The sequence below is a fragment of the Antennarius striatus genome, chromosome 7 (assembly GCF_040054535.1).
Source record: "Antennarius striatus isolate MH-2024 chromosome 7, ASM4005453v1, whole genome shotgun sequence".
Lineage (NCBI taxonomy): Eukaryota > Metazoa > Chordata > Actinopteri > Lophiiformes > Antennariidae > Antennarius > Antennarius striatus.
In genome coordinates, this window is record NC_090782.1 from 8,332,893 (window position 1) to 8,352,354 (window position 19,462).

The 19,462-nt window shown below is 37.0% G+C and overlaps 1 protein-coding gene across 19 annotated transcripts in view; it reads right to left on the reverse strand.

Moving 5' to 3' along the window:
* Nucleotides 1–19,462, reverse strand: part of adgrl2a (adhesion G protein-coupled receptor L2a) — a 99,083-nt gene that overhangs the window by 37,510 nt on the left and 42,111 nt on the right. For all 19 annotated transcript variants that reach the window (XM_068318808.1, XM_068318809.1, XM_068318811.1 and 16 more), the window contains one exon: nucleotides 7,993–8,102. In XM_068318808.1, coding sequence (XP_068174909.1) covers nucleotides 7,993–8,102 — 110 coding nt within the window. The remainder of the gene's footprint in view (nucleotides 1–7,992; nucleotides 8,103–19,462) is intronic.

The following is a 19,462-nucleotide window of genomic DNA, read 5'->3' on the forward strand; positions in this document are numbered from 1 at the left end:
CAAGTGGTCAAGTGAGAATGATAGAGACACAGGTGACAGAGACGGGGCTCTAAGAAAAAAGGGAGAATTGAAATCAAGAGCTTGAAAAAAGGGCCGAAAAACACTTACCATGGCATGCTATGGATTTGGAAGCCAGGCAATATGAGATTTTGCTGAGTAGCAAACGCACCCAGAAGGAATGAGGGGAAGAAACCCCTATGGACAACAGCCAATACACCCCCATTTACATATTTTGGCTGCTTGGGTACTTTTTTACAGCCAGCCTAACTTCTCACTACTGTACAGTCTGTTAGCATTACAATATGGGCCATTCTGAACATAACATCTGTGAGGTGTTGGTCGGGGCCACCACAGGAAAATAGGTTGTTTACAGCCAGATGCCACAAAACAAGGAGCTAGGGTTTAGATCGTGTCTGTTATTTACCTTTTTGCTCCACTTCTATTTTAAGCGTTGGAAGAGAGAATGAAAGGGGTGCAAGGGGAAAAAAAGAGATTAATATGAATTAACTGGCATCACTATGACAACATATGCAGAAACATGTTATGAGAGAGACACATAGACGGTAGACCTATTCAGAGAAAGCAGGAAGATTGAGTGAGAGAGGACACATAGATGTCAATGCTCTGTCTTAGAAAGATTTTCATTAGAACATAAAAATAGTCAAATTGTAGCAACTGGTTAAAGTAGTGGATAGATGTCACTGATTGGCAGCCTGTCAGATGACTGCTATCACTAATCACAGTTATTAAAAAAATTTTGAAAAAATCAAATGAATTCTCTCCTTTTAGTTGTAAGTTAATTATTTTATGTTAATAAGTCAAATATATTAATGAGACATTTATTGCATATTCTTACAATGTTAATTACAATTTCACTCATTAAAGCTAAATGTAGTTGTTTGCCAACAGTGTTAATCCACCCACCACCTTAAACCAAGCCAAATCCCATGGAAAATTATCTTTCGCCTTTCTGAAAAAATTAAGTTAAACATATGGTTACATAAAATTATTTGCTATTCTGAGAAATTGATTTGAACATAATTGTAATACATGATTTGATCACTCTGTACAATCACTTGACTAAGGGTGTTCCAATCAGGATTTCTGGGCCCTGATCACCTTTTTCTTGAAGCACTACCAGACAATCAATCTTTGTTTCTTTACCTTTTCTTCATACATACTTGTGTGGCTTCGGCAAAAAATGTGCTTTAAGTTTAAGTAGAATGTGCTGAGCAGTGGAGGGGGGGGGGGGTAACTATGGGCACGTTGCATCTCTCCACAAGATTTTGATGCTGAAGTAATAAACAAACTAAAGAATGATGGCTCACCAATGAGACACTACATGGCCATACTTCATAGCAGCAACATTACAATGATATAACAACCAGAGAAAATTCTGGTGGTGTGTTGACGGGTTTGAACAAATACTACTTCATTAAAACTTAGAAACGTTTTCATGCAGTCACATTAAAGACTTCTGACTTTAAGAGCATTTATGTGACCTTTAATTAACTTTCTGGCAAATGTCAAAGGTCATTTAGGATTTGTTGATAATTGATGCTGAGATTTCAGTGCAATGACTATGGGCTTTCAGTGAATTGCAGTGATAGTATTGGTTATTGCTTTCTTAAACATGTTGGCAGTCTGTGAAAAACAGCAACATATGAATCTATTTACATTGTCAGATCTCAGTGAAACAGCCTCTTTACAGATTTGCTCTCCTCACTTGGTTCAACCAGTGAATGCAAAACAATATTTCACAAATATATTTTAGCAGTGCCCGGCCATAGCAACGTATATTCATCAACATTCAAACCTCCATCTCTCCAGCCACCTCCTCCAACTCTTTTGCAGCTATAGTAACAACATTGGGAGACATGCTGTGCTCAGTGTGTTCAGTGCTTGTTTCAGTTTGCCATTTGATAAACACAAATTGATCTGAACCATGCAGAACAACATGACATTTCAGCAGTATTGTTAGGTGTGAGTTGGAGCACCCTTAGTCTTAATTATTACCAACAAAATTCCCTGTGTAAGATTTTAGTGTTATTTAAACAAAATTAAAAATGTGATTCATATGTCAACAGAAAAAAAAACAGCCTTATTATTGCTTTATCAAAGAAGAAAGTAATCAGTGTGAACCAGTGGAGCAAATTACATTAATACTGCTCATGTGAATTCACTATGTAGACATGTAATTCTGCAGTACATCACTGCACATAATTTGATGAACTACTTGTTTGGTTTCAAATACAAATCCAATATCAATCTAGATCTGTTGAAGGCAGCTGTGGTACAAAGTTTCTCTCCTTTTAACTTTCCATTTCAATGAAACATAATTATGACATATAATGCAAAAAACAGTTAAGTATAAATGAACTTTGATTATTTTCAAATGTTACAACATTACTGTACTCAAAACTAATAGTTTGCATATAAGTGCTTTGAAAATACATTTCTCACATTTGTTTAAAGCCGAGGTCAGACTAGAGGACTACATACTTTAACTTTCTATACAGTCACTCAGCTGGCCTGCTGTTCATTTTGCAAGCTGTTGACAAAATTGGGGGGAGGGTTAAAGCATTATAAAAAAATGTATTTTTACATTATGTTTTAACTTCCTTAAACATACTATGTGAACAAAAAAAAACAATTTCAGGAAAAATATTGTAAGAAAATGTTTATGTTGTACAGTGAAGGTGTAAATCATTTTCAAAAGAGATATTAAACTTAAAAATATCATTTGATTTTACCAAAAGTGACTTTAAAATCACCTTGGATAAATTTGGGAATATGGCTATTTGATATTACAGTAATCCCTTGCATATTCGCGCACGGCTCCACTACATCGCTGATTTTTAGTAGGTAGTCACGTGATACTGTACGCGCATTCTATTGGCTGAAGGCATGCAGCACTGCGTTCTGTGAGTCTCGGAACGCAGAGCACTTCCGTGAGACACAAAAGTGCTTTGAACAGTCTATAAGTGTGTGGGAAAAGGTAATAGAGATAGAACTTGGTTTAATACCAGTATGGGGGGGGGGTTCATAAACATTTAGATTACTGTAAGTAACAAAATAAATAGTTAGTCGCTATAACGCGGAATTTTGTTTTTGCGGGTGGTTCCAGGAACGCATTTAACTTGAGTAACGAGAGGTTACTGAATTTAACTTTATATTTGTTTTTGGCAGAATGTAGTTTTTGTTTATAGGTGAAGATAGAAATCTAACAATTATCAACTGCTTGTGTCAGTTCTCTAGACTTACGATTTTTTGGCTTTCATACAGTTTTCTATTTATAAATACTAATTGAACCTCTTTGGGGTAACTTTGCACTGTCAGACAATGTGAGCAATTTTAATTAGATTCCACTTGAATCCTGCTAACCCCCAGCTTGAACTTATGCAGGTTCACATTAAAAATTGAGTCTGACCTGGGCTTCAGTGACAAAAAACAGCAGTAGGTACTAGAGATTCAGAAATATCTGAAAATGAATTCATGTCAGTCTGGAGATTACATTTAGATGTGTCGCACCTAACTAAGAGAACAAAGGTGGGCTGGAAGCAAGCACATTATAAACAACAGTTGAGGTCCTGCCTCAGCCGCATAAAATAATGGAGGCAAGAACAGGACAGAGAAAGAAAACCTGTAAATAAAAGGAGAACATGTGACGCAAAATTTGATGATGTTAGTAGAAATGCAAAAATAGCAATCAGTGTGATCGGTCAGTGGATGAAGAGACGGATTCAGATACCCGAAACGGTTTCCTGCAGATTGCACAGGGGAAGGGAAGAAGGTCAGTCATTTTTAACATGGTAACATTAAAACAAACAAACATGAGACACATTCCAACCCACACTAACCCAAAGGACCATCAACTATCCTCAATTGAAGGATCATAATTTTCTCTATTGATTGATGCATTTCATTAATGTGATATACAGTATCTATGATGACAATAACCCCGGGGGAATCAAATGGTTTGTTTAATTTTGAATACAGTTTTATATCACACGTAGACTAATATAATGTGAAGACACTGTCACATTACCAATGCAAACACAGCATATACAAAGCAAGTAAACTAAATGTAAACATTACAGTAAGTGAACAAATTTTATCTGCCTTGATAAAATATTTTTTTCTCATGTTTTGTTGTGTTTCCTTTATATGATGGGAAAAACTGATGGCATATCTTGTATTCTAAATATTCCAACAATTCCATAGTATTAATATTATGTTACATTTCCAATCCACTATGTTCTAAGTTTTCAATAAAAATGCAAGTTCACCTGCAGCACTTTCATATGACAAGCTCTATATAGCTGTGTAAAAAAAAAAAATTATTGATGGCAAACATTAATGTTAATGTTTACCAGTACTGATACTGCTTCTTGATAGCAATACAACGTTTATATTGATATTGTCTTCGTTCAGTAAAAACAAGGCTTTCGCTATAATTTGTATAGCTGGCCTAAATATTTGTAACACTCTGAGGAGAGTATGTTAACGGTGAACTGCGTTATAAATAATAAACTGCGTTAAAGAATAATAAATTATGGATTTATTTAGTGTACATTACGATATATAAATTATTTCTTTCGAGTAAAAGTTATATTGACCTGAGTTTGAAGAGGCTGGACAGACATGCGTAGAGTTAAACTAGTTTTAGCCCAACCATTTAGGGAGCCCCCTTAGAATTTGATGCTCAGTGCAGCAGCCACTTTGCTAACACAAACACACTGCATACCTTTTGCCGTTTCACTTGTCACTAAACATTTGCAAATATTATTATCCATCCATCCATCCATCCATCCATCCATCCATTTCTTAAACACTTCATCCGCTGTTGCAGGTTGCGGGGAGCTGGAGCCCATCCCAGCAGGCTGGGGTGTGAGGCGAGGGACATTCCGGGCGCAACGCTGGGAGCCACACAGAGAAGCAGATAAACACGCTCGCGCACACTCACACTTTAAGTCAATTTAGTACCGGCCGATTTACCTGAAGAGCATGTTTTTGGAGGTGGGAGGATGCCAGAGAACCCAGAGAAAATCCAACCAGACACATGGAGAACATGCAACCTCCACACACAGTGGGACGCAAACCCGGAACGGTCTTGCTGTGCGGCGACAGCTCTATTATTATTATTATTATTATTATTATTGTTAATAATTATAATTATAATAAATATAATATTGTCATTGCCAACACATATTTTGCTACAAAAAAATGTACATCTTTCAGGTTGTTTTGATGGGTAGTCCTATTGCTGACATTTTTTAACAAATTTTATAACTTTTTATAATCACTCTTATTAACCAAGGTTTCTATTTTAAAACTGATGGATGTGAACTATAATCTCTGTTTGCAAACTCAGTGTTTACGTCAGTGAAAGAATAATTTAGACTGCATTACATTTTTTTTTTGTGTAAAAAATGAATGCTAGCAAGAAACAACAACACAAATAAAAACAAAAGGTACCCAAAAATAGTGCTATTAAAGATAAAATTATATTTTCCATATCTGTCATATGCCTTACTAGCTTTGGAATATGGATAAAAATGAAAATATAAGTGCAGTGTTTATGCCCACTGGTACACAGTTGAAATTTTGCAGCAGTTAAATAGGAATGATAATTTTTTTGTCTTTTTTTATTTCTTCAATAATTAAAAATATCTTGCACAGAATTTACTGCGGGGTTTTTTGGGCTTTACTATTCCCTGATCCATGCAATTAAACAAATTCAGAGGGCAGTTCAGTGCCAGGTGAAGACAAAATTTACATTGTCAGAAAATGAAATGTTGCTAATGATGGCAGTTTATGACAAGCACAAAATTATGAAGCTAAATGAAGAAAGGATGGAGATGTAGTTGACTTGTTGCACAGGCAATTGCATCAAATTGCAGAGAATATTGACAATTAATTTGGTAGTATTTTGTCTGTATAGCAGACAAAAATAAATGCGATGTTTGAAACTGCTGGATATATAGGGCATATAGACTTTAAGGGGTGGCATTTGTAAGTCAAAATGAGGACACTGTCTGCAGTCCTGTCGTTGATCAGCTTAATGGGGATTTCGTTTTCTTGCAAAATAACTTGTCAAGTCTTGTATCCCAGAAAATCCAGGGGATCGTAAGCTCCTGAACTTTGCTTTTAATCTGAAATCCCGGTTTTTGGCGCATTACCTATTCCATAAAAAACTACGGTAAATTATTTGCTATATTTGAGAACTGTGGTGAAAACTTTTAATTGTGGTTGTTACTGCATCTCTCTGCATGAGTCTGATTCTACAAAATAGGGCTACATATATTTGATTTTTGGGAACAGGAGACAAAGGACTGGTTAAGGGGAAGGAAAAGAATACAGAACTTCCATGTATATCACAGCCCATCACATTTTACAATAGGATCTGAGTGGGAAAGATTGAACTGGGCTTTGTGATTAAACTGGGAGAACACTGAACACTTACCAGGACAGTTGCGATAGGATACATTCTGTGTTCTTGATCCTATTCTGGTTGGGCATGGACCTTGAGAAGCAAAAAGATGGGGCTACAGACATGTATATTCAAAACTGCTTGAGTAAAGAGGGGATCTGTTTTGATTTTGATATCCAGTAGACTATGCCAAGACTGAGACTCCTTGTCACATTGTGTTTTTTACTGCACAACAGTGGTCTATTTTTTTGGTGCAAAGAGGAAAAAGACAATCATAACAGTGGGTGGACATGTGTGCACCTTGTGGCTAATCCTGCAATTAAGGTTTAAGGTAACACAGCGAGACATAGGATCGATATTTCACTTGACTACGAGGCTTGTAAAAAAAAAGAAAAAAAAAAAAAAAGAGCCCTCAGCTGTTTATTGCAAAAGGACAGGATTTGGTTTTGCTCAGTAAGCTTGACTCAAATAGTCATTATTGCTTTTCCATTGTTAATCACAGGTCCTTTAACTCTTGAGAGGGTTCAGCTTTAAACTGTAATCAGTTTCATGAATCAACAACATCCCATAATGTATTCTTATTGAATACTAAGTTGAACATCTTGGAAAAGTATGTTAGTAACAGGCAATGTAGAAAAAATATCTATATAGAATATATTCATAGAATTATGTGTACTGTAAAATAGCAATGCTTTCTTTATTTATATTTGGGATAAATTGGGACGAATGAAATAAAATACAGATATTGGTGACCAAAATACTCAAAGAACTGTCAAATAATCTTCTCATTACTCCGACTCTAATGATTTCAGTTCCACCTGATTAGTAATTCTGGCAAGTCATCTAAATCTTTGTCATTAATCAGTTTGTAAAGGTTACAAGGGGAATTTCCTTCACAAATTGCAAATTAATATGGCAGCTTAAAGGACAAAGGGCAATCTAAAGATTGTTTGGGAGCTGAATGGCAATGAATATTTAACATATATGAGGAAGACAAAATGTTAACACTATCTCTTTAGATGAAGTATTACATTGTTGACTTTTAAGTGGAGCAATTCGGTTCTGTTATATGATGAAACATCTGTTAACATATTCACAACACCTGCATGGATGTATATTAAGCCATCAAGCTGAGCTATGTTTTTGCACCTGATAGACTCACTGAACGAGAAACACTAGTTTGCCATCATGAAGAGTCAGCATGAGTTCCCTCCTCTACCCTCCCACTATTCTGCTACCTCATAACCAGAATCGTTGATCTGCTTGAAACACAGAGGGGACATCAATAATGAAGGCAGTACAGAAAATGACCTAAGGGTTTTACAGGTCATATTTCATTAAAGGTTCATAGTGTCACACACGTGGAAGAAAAGGTAAAACAAATTAGTACTAAAAGAAAGCAGATTATATGGACAAGGCGGGGGAAGAAATAGGATGAGATGTAGTTTGATAGAAAAGAAAGGCAGGGCAGAGAAAAAATAGAAACGGTGAAGGAGAAGATAATCGGGAGACACGGAGAAGGAAGAGTTCACAACTTATGACAGATAATTTATACTTACTGTAGGGTACACACTCATACTGGACTTCCAGGTACTTATAGGTCCCCGGGCAAGGGTCAGGGAAAACATCTGAACCTGTGATCACAATGCACTGGGTTCGATTGTTACATCTGGAAAATGGAACAGAACAAAGAAAGAAAAAAAGACACTTACAAAATGTACCCATATTCGGAAGCATTGCCCTGCCTGAAAAAAAACAGTCAATAAGTCAGAACAATCTTAGAACAATGCTAGTCGACAAAAGATTGATCCATTGTCTCACTATGTTAGCAAAACTCTATATCAGCAATAAAATTGAGGGCAAACATACTGCATTTGATTTAACACTGGACTACTTGGTCTGCTCTACTGTGTCTGATGTGAAAGACATTCTATGTGTGCTTTATTATTCAATGTGTCTTATTCAAGGTCTTGGATAATCTCTTGGCTGTGTATGGATCATTGAAAGAAATGAAAATGGCACATATTTGACGTTATACTCAACAAATGTTTAGGAGTGTATTATATTACTAGTTTACTGAAACAAGTATTATCAGTTCCCTGGTATTTGGGATTACACCAAATCTCAAATTTAACTATTTGGGTCTGTATGTGTGCAGTGTGACACATGTACCTCTTGCAAATGAAGTCAGACTGAATTAAATATATGTGAATATTACAAATCTAGGTATTGTAGTAGCAGTGTTTTCACTGAACTCCAATTGCAAGGGGCTGTATTTTGGTTTCACATATTTGTTTGCATTCAATAGTCATTCTGAAATAACTCACAATGTTATAACTTAAGTTAGCTGACACCAACAGATAGGTGTGAAAGATGTTACCGTATCAATAGTCACTACATCTGCATCCACTAAGGTTGTGAAGAAAAGTGGCCAGAGTTATTGTGTTTCCCATCATAGGAACCTACAGTATGTACTTATTATATCTAATGCGCCACTGTGTCAATAATCCTGTAGATACTGGAGGATAAGATGTGCCACTTCCCAGAAATTAAGTGAATGCTATCATGAAAGACATTGGAAGATAAAGTTGTACAACAAAATGTCTGAAAGTGGGTCTAGAGAAAAAAAACTAAAACTGTGGAAAGATGTCCCCAAGACAGTTTAGCAAGTAGTAGCAGAGCTTAAGATGCAAACTGGGATGTCATACACTGACAGACACAGTCAAGTGGCTGGGATAGCATATTGGAAAATCTGTGCAATATTCAATCAATGCATCTGAAATTTGAAGTTCTAATGTAAGGCACTACCAATAGTGGTTGGAAACCATAGTCAAGATCCTGTGGGACATGCTGGCTTCTCAACCAGATATAAAAGTGGTTTGTGAGGAAAAGAAAAGGGTGTTTGTGGTAAATGAGGCAATTCCAGCTGATGGTCACATGAAGAAGGTGCACCAGAAAACTAAGAATTACCAGAGGCTGGAGGAATACTTTGAAAATACGTGGCTGGTGAGAGCCAAAATTGTCATGTTGTAACATCAGGGGATGGGACTCATAAAAACTGGAGAAATGACTCCAGGAGATTCCATCTGCAAGATTTAAGGTCTTTAGGGTCTTTACCTGCTCCACTATGGTTCCAAATGACTGTCAGAAAAATCTGCCATGTTGAGTTGAGTAAAGCTGGTACAACAGAGTGTAAGAGCAACTCTTGCCCAGAGGAATGTAGTCCTGGGAAGAACTTAGAAACGGGAAAACTGTCACCTCTTAGGTTCGCGTCCATATGGTATTTATATGTGGGGGGTAAGATAAATCAGTAGCCATTGCAGTGTATAAAGTTAATTTAAGTCATTGCCTTTAACATCTGGAGGGCAGACATTCTAATTGGGCCTTTGGTGTGCACTGAAGTCTAGGGAATTACAAATGACCACCCTTTTGCTGTACTGAAATCATGATAATGACATCAATACCCTGCACAAGCCGTCTTTGCTACCGAGGGGACTTGAAATTGTATTGGCAATGTGAGAAGCCTGATCAATAACTCTGTTCTGCTGATTTAGCAGGGACCAGAGATAATATTTGTTTCTTCTTATCACAGAGTGCGTCTATTTAGAGCAGGTCATTGTAAAATATATTACTGGTTGCACTGTATTGTGGTGTGGGTTTGTATTTGTCTTGAGCTGCTAGAGTAATCATTCCTCTGTGCCCAAATGTTATTAATGTATTATTAGGCAGCACAATGGAACTGTTAAGGTGAAAATCATTGAACAGATCTGCTGGTAATCAGCACTGTTTAATTATCAGATTGAAATCAACCACATTTGAGCTCCAAACTATGATTCATGGGATGAATAGAGGGTATTATGGTTTACAAAACCAAAAAAAGAATTCAGCAAATCAAATAAATGGACCCTGTCTTCAAACACAAGAATGACTAAATCACAATAAAGGCTGAGAATGGAATGAACCATTACACTTTCTTTCAAACACAGAGCCAATCAGTCTCTGTCTCTCCCATGTTTTATTTCTCCCAATCTGCATGCATCCTAGTGAGATATTTTTTAAATATTTTCTTCAAAATGTTTCGAAAAGAATTTCATTAAAATAAACAAAATGGATTTTTTGCTTAGTTAATATGAAAAAATTATAGCACAAATACATAATGGCACACATTGGTGTCTGCATCAGTGTGTGCATCTGTATTTAGTAAGAGTCTCAAGGGGAATTTCATTTTTAATGACATTCACGTGTGATAACAGATGACAATATCAGCATATTGCATTTTGTTTTTATGTAAATTAATTACTGTTTTGAATTAAAACATGTACCTCATGCTGGGCTCATAATATCCTACTTGTTTTTGTAGGTACTATTTCATGACTCTGCTGCACTTTCCATATAGTATATGGTCACTTTGACGATTCAGTCCCCTTTGCTCATGCATAAGCATATCATGCAGAGGCAATATAAATCACTGGGCTTTATGTAAAAAAAAAAATCCAATGAGACCAGATAACGAATGCTTGGTTTATATTAGGTACATGAGCAGAATGATATAAAAATAAAATTGATGTCATTAATGAGACATAGAGCTGCCATTTTTTCTAGGACAAATGCATTTAACAACAGAAAATACATGCTGGAAAAATATAACTCATGTTACATATAACATACGTATAACAATGTTGATATAAGTGTTGATTGTTCTCTATTATATATTGCCCTAATTTCAGAGCTTTGGAGCAGAGGGCATTCTGATCTGTGGGACTGTGTAAGTGTGATTCTGTCTCATCTCTGAAGCACTGGGCATCTCGTGAGACTAACTGAAAAGGCCCAAATGACTTCTTCTGTGCATAATCCTGGCCCTCAATTTGAGAGAAAGCATGTAATTGAAATTCCTCCAGTAAAAAGTTCAGCATTTTGAGGCTGCCAGGTCTCAATGTGCACACTAATTAAATACATGTATAATATGATATCTCTGGCTATCTTTGATAGTCTGAGGCTATATAATAATTAATCATGTCTATAATGAAGTGCTTCTCAACTTCCTCTATGTACCTACACTGCTCAACAGGATATTACTAAAACAAAAGAAGATGTAGAACTAGTTAATTTCATTCTGTAATGCATGTGAGAAAATAATTAGCTAGCTGGAAAAAGAAATCGATGTTAAGAAGCTTTGAGGCAAAATATTCTAAACACAATTTTAGAGTGACATTATAGCTTTTTCTTATTTAATTTTCTATATTAGCAGAGCGCATAAACTACGGTTATACTATGTCTGAATCATCTTCACATCGACTTGAAAAAACAGATCACTTATTATACTCTTACAGTCTAAAATTTGATCAATCCATTAATGTACAGTATGTTCTAAATGTGTCAAGAATTGAACAACATGTTTTATTTTGGAAGTAAAATGCATATAAAAGAGGGTACAGCTACTTTCTGCTTTGATTGCCTCCATTTCCCCACCAGCCTATTAATCACTCTGCAGTATACCAAATGTAATCCCATCACATCTCTGACCTTTTGGGAGAGGTAGACATCAGTACAATTAGAGTGTCACAGAAATGCAGCTTGAAATTGATGAAAATCTCCTTTTAAAAAAAGCTCTCACGCCGACAGGGGGAAGGGGTGCGATAAGATGCCAACAAGGTAGTAACTGATAGCTCTCATGATACCATGTATCCACATGCAATTTAACCTTTTTCACTGCCATCATAAAACATGCCAGGGGAATAATTGGATATGAAGATAATGTGCTATATGAATAATAAATTGTTTTCAATATGAAAAACTCGATTTCAAGTAACAAATTCCTCTGATCTCAGGTAAAGTCAACATAAATCATCATAGGCTATAATTCAAATCCGTCATTTACTACATTATCTTTAAATATGTCATTTTAATCAATTGGGCTATGTCCTGTTGGGCTGCATATGCTGACAATTTCTGGATGATGATAGTTCATATGAAATATATATAATTTTGCAGATATATAAGTCAACTGGTAAACTGTCAAAAATAATAATGAAATCCCAATAATATATTTCTGATAAAATCAAAGTAATAAATCTAAAGAATGAAACTGAATTCAATCACAAATCATTGAGTATACATAGAGAAAATCTGACAGTGAAGAACCCCCACCATGAATTGCACTTTAGATGCTCTGATGAAACACTTGTAAGACTAAACTCATTTTGTTCATCTTCACTTTACAAAAACGAAACTGTGTATAAAATTTTCAAACCGTAACATATCAATATTTATTTTGGCATCAAAACCCAGAATGGGACTGGTTCAATGTTAATATAAATATAAAATGTTAAAATACAATATAAATGTAACATGAATGACTAAACAAAGCCCATGGATGCTTTTACAAAGAGTATGGGGGGGGGGGGGGCTGCAAATGATTCAGATGTGATTACTTACTAATCACATGCACCAATATTCCATTTCTTTACTTGACTGCTTCTAAACTGAACCAGTGTGGACGGACATGTAGGTCTCTCCTAATCATTTGAAATGATATAATACCTGCAGTGTCACAATATGTGTTCCTCATATGTGCCACAATATGTGTTCCTTTTAGTGTCAGCTGACACCACCAGCTGACACTAAAAGGCACAATGATTACTTAATTACTTCATCCTATATTATTGTGTCTCCACTGCTCAATTTTCTATCCCTCAACACTCCACTACGTTCAGAAAGCCTAAGCAGCCTCTTGGAATTCACAGTATGAGAAATAGCATCAGCAGCAAAAACAATAGCTGTGTAACTGGAGAAGAAAAATGACATGAGTGAGGGGAGCACATTACAGAAAAAAGCACAATCTACTTCCTGGTACTCCCAGTTTGAATTTCAATCAAATTAGCATCTCTTAAACTCGAAGTGACCCGTCTAGCTCCATTTCATCTGAAATGCTGATGAGGTTCATGGCACAATTATCAAGGCAGACATCTCTCTCAAGAGGCAAGCCCGTTGATAGCAGACAGGCCATTGAAAAATTAAATAATTTCCAGGGCCACAAAATGGTAGAGAAAGAAACAATCTGTTGAAAACACAAGACTCAAGCACACACACACACACACACACACACACACACACACACACACACACACACACACACACACACACACACACACACACACACACACACACACACACACACACACACACACACACACACACACACACACACACACACACACACACACACACACTAATATCAGTGTACTTAGACCAGTTTGGGATCGCGTGGCCCAATAATGTTTCAGAAAATACTGTAGGTCATTACAAATTAACCATTAGCATCCTGCTTTCAACTTGAAGTCTGACCCAATATCCAGGAAAAACTAGTAATTGCTGTCATATGTTTGTGTTTATGTTACTGTATATTCACTGATGCTGCCAATGGTGCTCAATGGGGAGATTCCAGGCTCTTAAGTCCGGAGGAGGCTGTGTGGGTCACATCAATCCATAAATCTATTGATTCTTAAACCAGCAAAAGTATATCGTCATGCCACTCAAGTATATTGTGACATTTTGCAACTCTAATTGTGACCTTTACATGGTTGTAGAATGCTAGCACACTGACGTTAAAAGCACAAAGCATCAAAGGAATGAGTTAAAAACATACATCTTTATGTCAGAACGTGTCTCATTCACACACTTCAGGTGTCATTGTCTCTCGTTACCCCTAGATCAGCGGTCCCAAACCACCAATTCTCATTATTGTAATTATTATTTGATTGACTTGTTCCCCCTTCTATTGGAAATGATCAGTATTTCTCCTACGTTGAATGCACTGATTGTAAGTCGCTATATTTCAAAAGAAACCTCCATCAGTGCAGTCACTTGAATCGAGTTCTTAATATAATAATTTCTTACAATTATTTTGTTTGCAGAGATATTGATTATCAATTTATGAAAAAAGGTTGTCTATTGTCTGTTGATGTCTGCATTTTACATAAAACCACTTATGATGATTAATTATTAGACTACAGCTGTCCTGGGCGTCATTAACGATTATCAAGCAAATGAAGGTTGGTCTGTGAAAACTCTCCATGGCGATCAGGACTCGAAATTGCGACCATTTTGGTCGCATATGCGCCCAAATTTGTATCAATGCAACTATTAGATATATTTGGGAGCACCGGTGCGACTAGGGAAAAAAATCTGGTTCCCCTTTTTTTGTGAAAACCATTATCACATTTGCGCAATAAGCAATTCACTTCATTGACAAAATGACTGTCCGGAATAGTTTAGTTCCAATGTCAATGGGAATTTTTTCCTGGCATATAAGTGGGTTTTTATTTTTTATTAATAACATATTTGCTATTAGCTTATTTCAATGATGTCAACAACACATTGCAGCTCAATGTTTAGTAACCCCTGGGCTTGCACTAGGAGCTGGTATGACTAAGTCACTTTGGCTCAGTGTAAAAGAATTGAGTAAGCCACAAAAAGCCACATTCTGTGTCCAAGACAGCGGCTTGCTATAATAGCAAGTAAAACTTACAAGTAAACATTGAGTAATACCAAGAATCAGATTTATTAAAATCAAAGTGTCTAAGTCAAAGTTAAAATGTCTTCTAGTCCAAGTAAAACTTAGAAGTAAACATTGAGTAATATTTTGTATGACTGTATCTTCACATAGTGAATGCAAGTTTTCAATTGTTGGGGGGTGTAAAACCACACTTGTTGTTGCAGGGGGTTGGGGGATACCCCCCCAATAGGTGGGGTCTGGGGGGGCCACCCCTGGGAAATTTTTTAGAAAATGGGGTTGTTTTCCTGCATTCTGAGAGCAAAATCTTCTGTTTAGTTTACCTACAATAAGTCAACAGTTCAAGCTAAACTATCTTTATTTCTATCCTTCTTTATACAGGTATAAATGTGAGATTCAACAATTCAAAACTTGCATTCACTCTGTGAAGATACAGTCATACAAAATATTACTCAATGTAGTGCAGTGGTTAGTGCTGCTGCCTCACAACACGGCGGACCCGGGTTCGAGTCCCGCTCTGTGTGGAGTTCGCATGCTCTCCCTGTGTCTGCGTGGGTTTTCTCCGGGTTCTCACGCTTCCTCCCACCCCCAAAAGCATGCGTTTCAGGTTGGTCCCAAATTGACCGCAGGAGTGAGTGTGTGTGTGTGTGAGTGATTGTTTGTCTCTATGTGGCTCAACGGTACACTGGCGTCGTGCCTGGAGTGTCCCCCGCCTCGCACCCTGAGACTGCCGGGATAGGCACCGGCTCCCCTGCGACCTGCGTTAGCGGATTAAGCAGGGGAAATGACTGACTGACTGTTTACTTGTAAGTTTTACTTATACTTATACTATTTTAACTTTGACTTAGACACTTTGATTTTAATAAATTTGATTCTTGGTATTACTCAATGTTTACTTGTAAGTTTTACTTGCTATTATAGCAAGCGAGGGGAATACACATTCACATGAATCGCTGGTTATTCCTGCCGGTCATAGGGATCAAAAGTCTAAGACTAAAAAAAAATATTAATAATATCTTTCATTTACCTTCTGACCGGTCTGTCACCACCCCTACCCCCTCTCAGCATTCACCATTTGTTGTTCAATTAGACTTTTAACACAAAATCTACTTTAAGACACTTCATTCTAATTTTCTTTTGATCTATCGTCCTCGTTTTGTCGTACACCAAATTTGCGGGTTTAGCTTGTAAAAATAGAATCTTTTTTTTTTTCATTAGACGAGAGGAGGTCATGACCTGAGTGCATATTTAATGATTGGGAGCGTTAGGGTCACTTTGGCTATTTCCGTCGGCATGCGGAAATAGCCGCATGCTATTGTTTTCTTATGTTATCGCTCAGGGATTTTTGCGAGTCCAAAAAAGTTGAAAGTTTTAGCCTTTTTTTGTCCTTAAAAATAAGAATGCCACTGTGGCTATACAGGCTAAAAACCTTGTAGTCACTCTTGAATTTACTTCGCCTATGGCCAAGTGGCGATCAGCTAGCGCAAGCCCAGAACCCTCTATTTTCCACCTAACCTGTTCTCTCGCTTAAATTGTTCTTGTTTTCCGAAAAAGCAGAACAAAAAGGTTGAAATTACCTCACAAGTCATGATTAATCCTTTACTTAATACAAAAACAAGATTTAAGTGCAGTACTTGTAGATTAAACTAAACAGGAGTAAATTAACATCAAGAGATGTCTTGATGCTGCTGCTGTCATTTCACTCATGTCGAGGTTACCATTACACACATTTTGATCCCAAGAACCTTTACTTTTGTTATCGTTACATTCATTTTTGCAATTCACCAAGTGTTGTTTGTAGGTGTGGTCAGCCGATGTAATGAGAATCCCCAGTGACTTTAAACTTTTTGGTAAAGCACATCATAACCACTGCAGTCTTGAGTACAGAGTAGCGTCGTTGCTCATGAACTTGTGTACACCCCTATGAAATGCCTGAGCTGACGCTGGATCTTTATGAAATCTTAATCTGTACTGCTTTAAATAAACACTAACTCTGCATGTACAAAGAGGAAGAAAAAGGCAGTGTGCTGTCAGGCGGTAACATTTGTGCTCCTTGGAGAGCCGTGCAAGCAGTCTTGTCACCGATATAAATAGTGTAAGCGGCATCATTTAGTCTCCAGACCCATTTCATTTCTGTTGACAAGAATTTGAAAAACAGAGCTGACTACATGTTAAGAATATTACTGGGTCAACTGATATTAACCCAGTTAACTTAATAAATATTTTTGGAAAACATGGAGCTTTCAAGCTATCTGTTTGGACAGTTATTGTCAGTCATATGGAAAATACATAATCCAGATGTACCGGAGGACCCAGCCATGTTATGTTACAGCGATCAATGTCTGTGCTATTGAATACATACAGAGTAGCTCATTAATCAAAGAGAAATCAATGGATGTAAGCCACTTATTTAGACTGCATATCGCAATATTTTCTTTTTGTGACGATGATTAGTAAAAATGTGTCACTGTCATCTTTACTATTCCTCAAGCTGCTGTCACATGGACTGGTGGCCAGATTTCAATCAATATTGGCTGAGCACAAGACAGCTGATGCACATGCATTAGCAAATAATAGTGAAATACATTTGAATAACATTTTTAATCTACCAGATTTCTATTACATTTTCTGTGCGGTAAAAATGTGTTATGGCGACACTCATTATCATTATCATCAGTGCAAATGAAGAAATGAAGTCATTAGAAACTAAATTCTTAAAAAGAAGCACATGAAACGCCACCTCACTGAATATTATTATCAATGCATTAATTATTTCAAACTGTACTGCCATGCAGTTTCACATCTGCTGGGGAGGTGTCCACATGAAAAATTCCTATACAGATTATCACCCACTTGAGTCTCTTAATTGCTTGCAGCTGAATTTTCTAATTGAGCCACAACAGTCCTAAGGCTATTTTCATAAAATCATTGTGCTCATGAATATAATATGCCAGCCAGATAAAAAAACAACTTGGAGTGCCAACAGGATCTATCAAACTAAGCGACGCCTCAATCCAATTCTCCACACTTCAGGATCACATCACTTTAGGATGTTTAAAAGTGCTAATGTAATTTTTCCCCACACACACTCAAATTAGAAGGCCGGGGTAATTACAGAAACAATATATTTTTTGTGGTTCAGTCTTTCGCTGCTGAGACTGTACAGTAAGAAAGAATATCTACTTTTATACACAGACTGGAGTGCAGTGGACTGTCCCATACATGGAAACTTTAAGCTGAGTTAGCCGCTGCAGGAACCAGACCAAAGTTTTGGCTTTTAGGGAAGTGAGGGGTTTGTCAAACAAACATTGAATTCAAATAAGCAAACTATTCACCGCATTCATTGTTTGAGGATAAATATCTCTGGGAAAATAATTGTTTCAGTACATGTGCTTCCTATTTCATCCAGCAAATAAGTAACAATGCAAGATAAAATCTAATTAGTCCAATATGCAATGTTGGGCCTTCGGTAACCCGTCCTTGAAACTTATATTTTTGTACACTGTCGTTAGGTTTTTGCCCTAAATGTATAAACATGGATTTTGTGGTATGGACCTACACAGAATCTTCATAGTTCCTTCCACAATGTATGGCTCATTTTTTCCAAAAATAAAACAGTTCTGCTTTTGCTTTGTCCAGTGTATGGCATGAATGTAAGCCACTGAACATTATTTTCTTGCTTTTTAAAGGCACTTCTTGGATCATATGACTTTTTCATATATCTCTCTCTGCTTTAACAAAAGCTTGGTGGTGATACTAAAATACTGAAAGCACATATAGTATAACATTTAAACTCGGACCTATGGCACTTTCAGAATATGCATATGAAGAATAAGCCTGGGTCCCCGACAGATGTAGAGGAGAGGACATTCGACAATGCTGCGTGGGATTTGTTGTCAAGAGGCTCCTGGTCGGTCAGTGTTTGTGCTTCAACACGCCGTTATCAGATGAACACGGCTGAGGGCAGCATAATACACAGAACCACCGGCAAGGAGCAAGCAGGCTGCAGCCTTTCAAGTCAGACAATGCGAGTCAGCTATCTGACTTCATCAAATAGGGCTTGACAATAAACCCCCTGAATACAAGAACTGGACTGTTTTATTTTATTTTTTTTTTTATTTCCCGAGACAGCTTGCCAAAGTTGCTGACAGTCTCATAACCATCCAATATCTCTCTCAAATGCCATTCCATCCTTTGCACTTTGGCTCAGTTGGCATCCCTGTGTGACAACTGGTCTCATGTATGAGGTCTCATGCAAACGATGTTACCAGAAGAACCCTACTGAGCTGTGTGTGTGTGCACACACTCTTGTGCACCTCTGCGGGTTTGTTTTCCACCGTAAATCATCCTTCTTTGCACATGAGTGATAGCCGCAGAGACAGTGGCTTTAGAACTAGGGCGCATCTCCATGTTCAGTAATCAATCTCTGAGTCAGTTCCACAAAGAGCCGGTGCTTAATTTAAACAGCAGCATTAACTAAAGGGCCAGCAGAGAATTGTTGAGGAAACAGCAGTAAT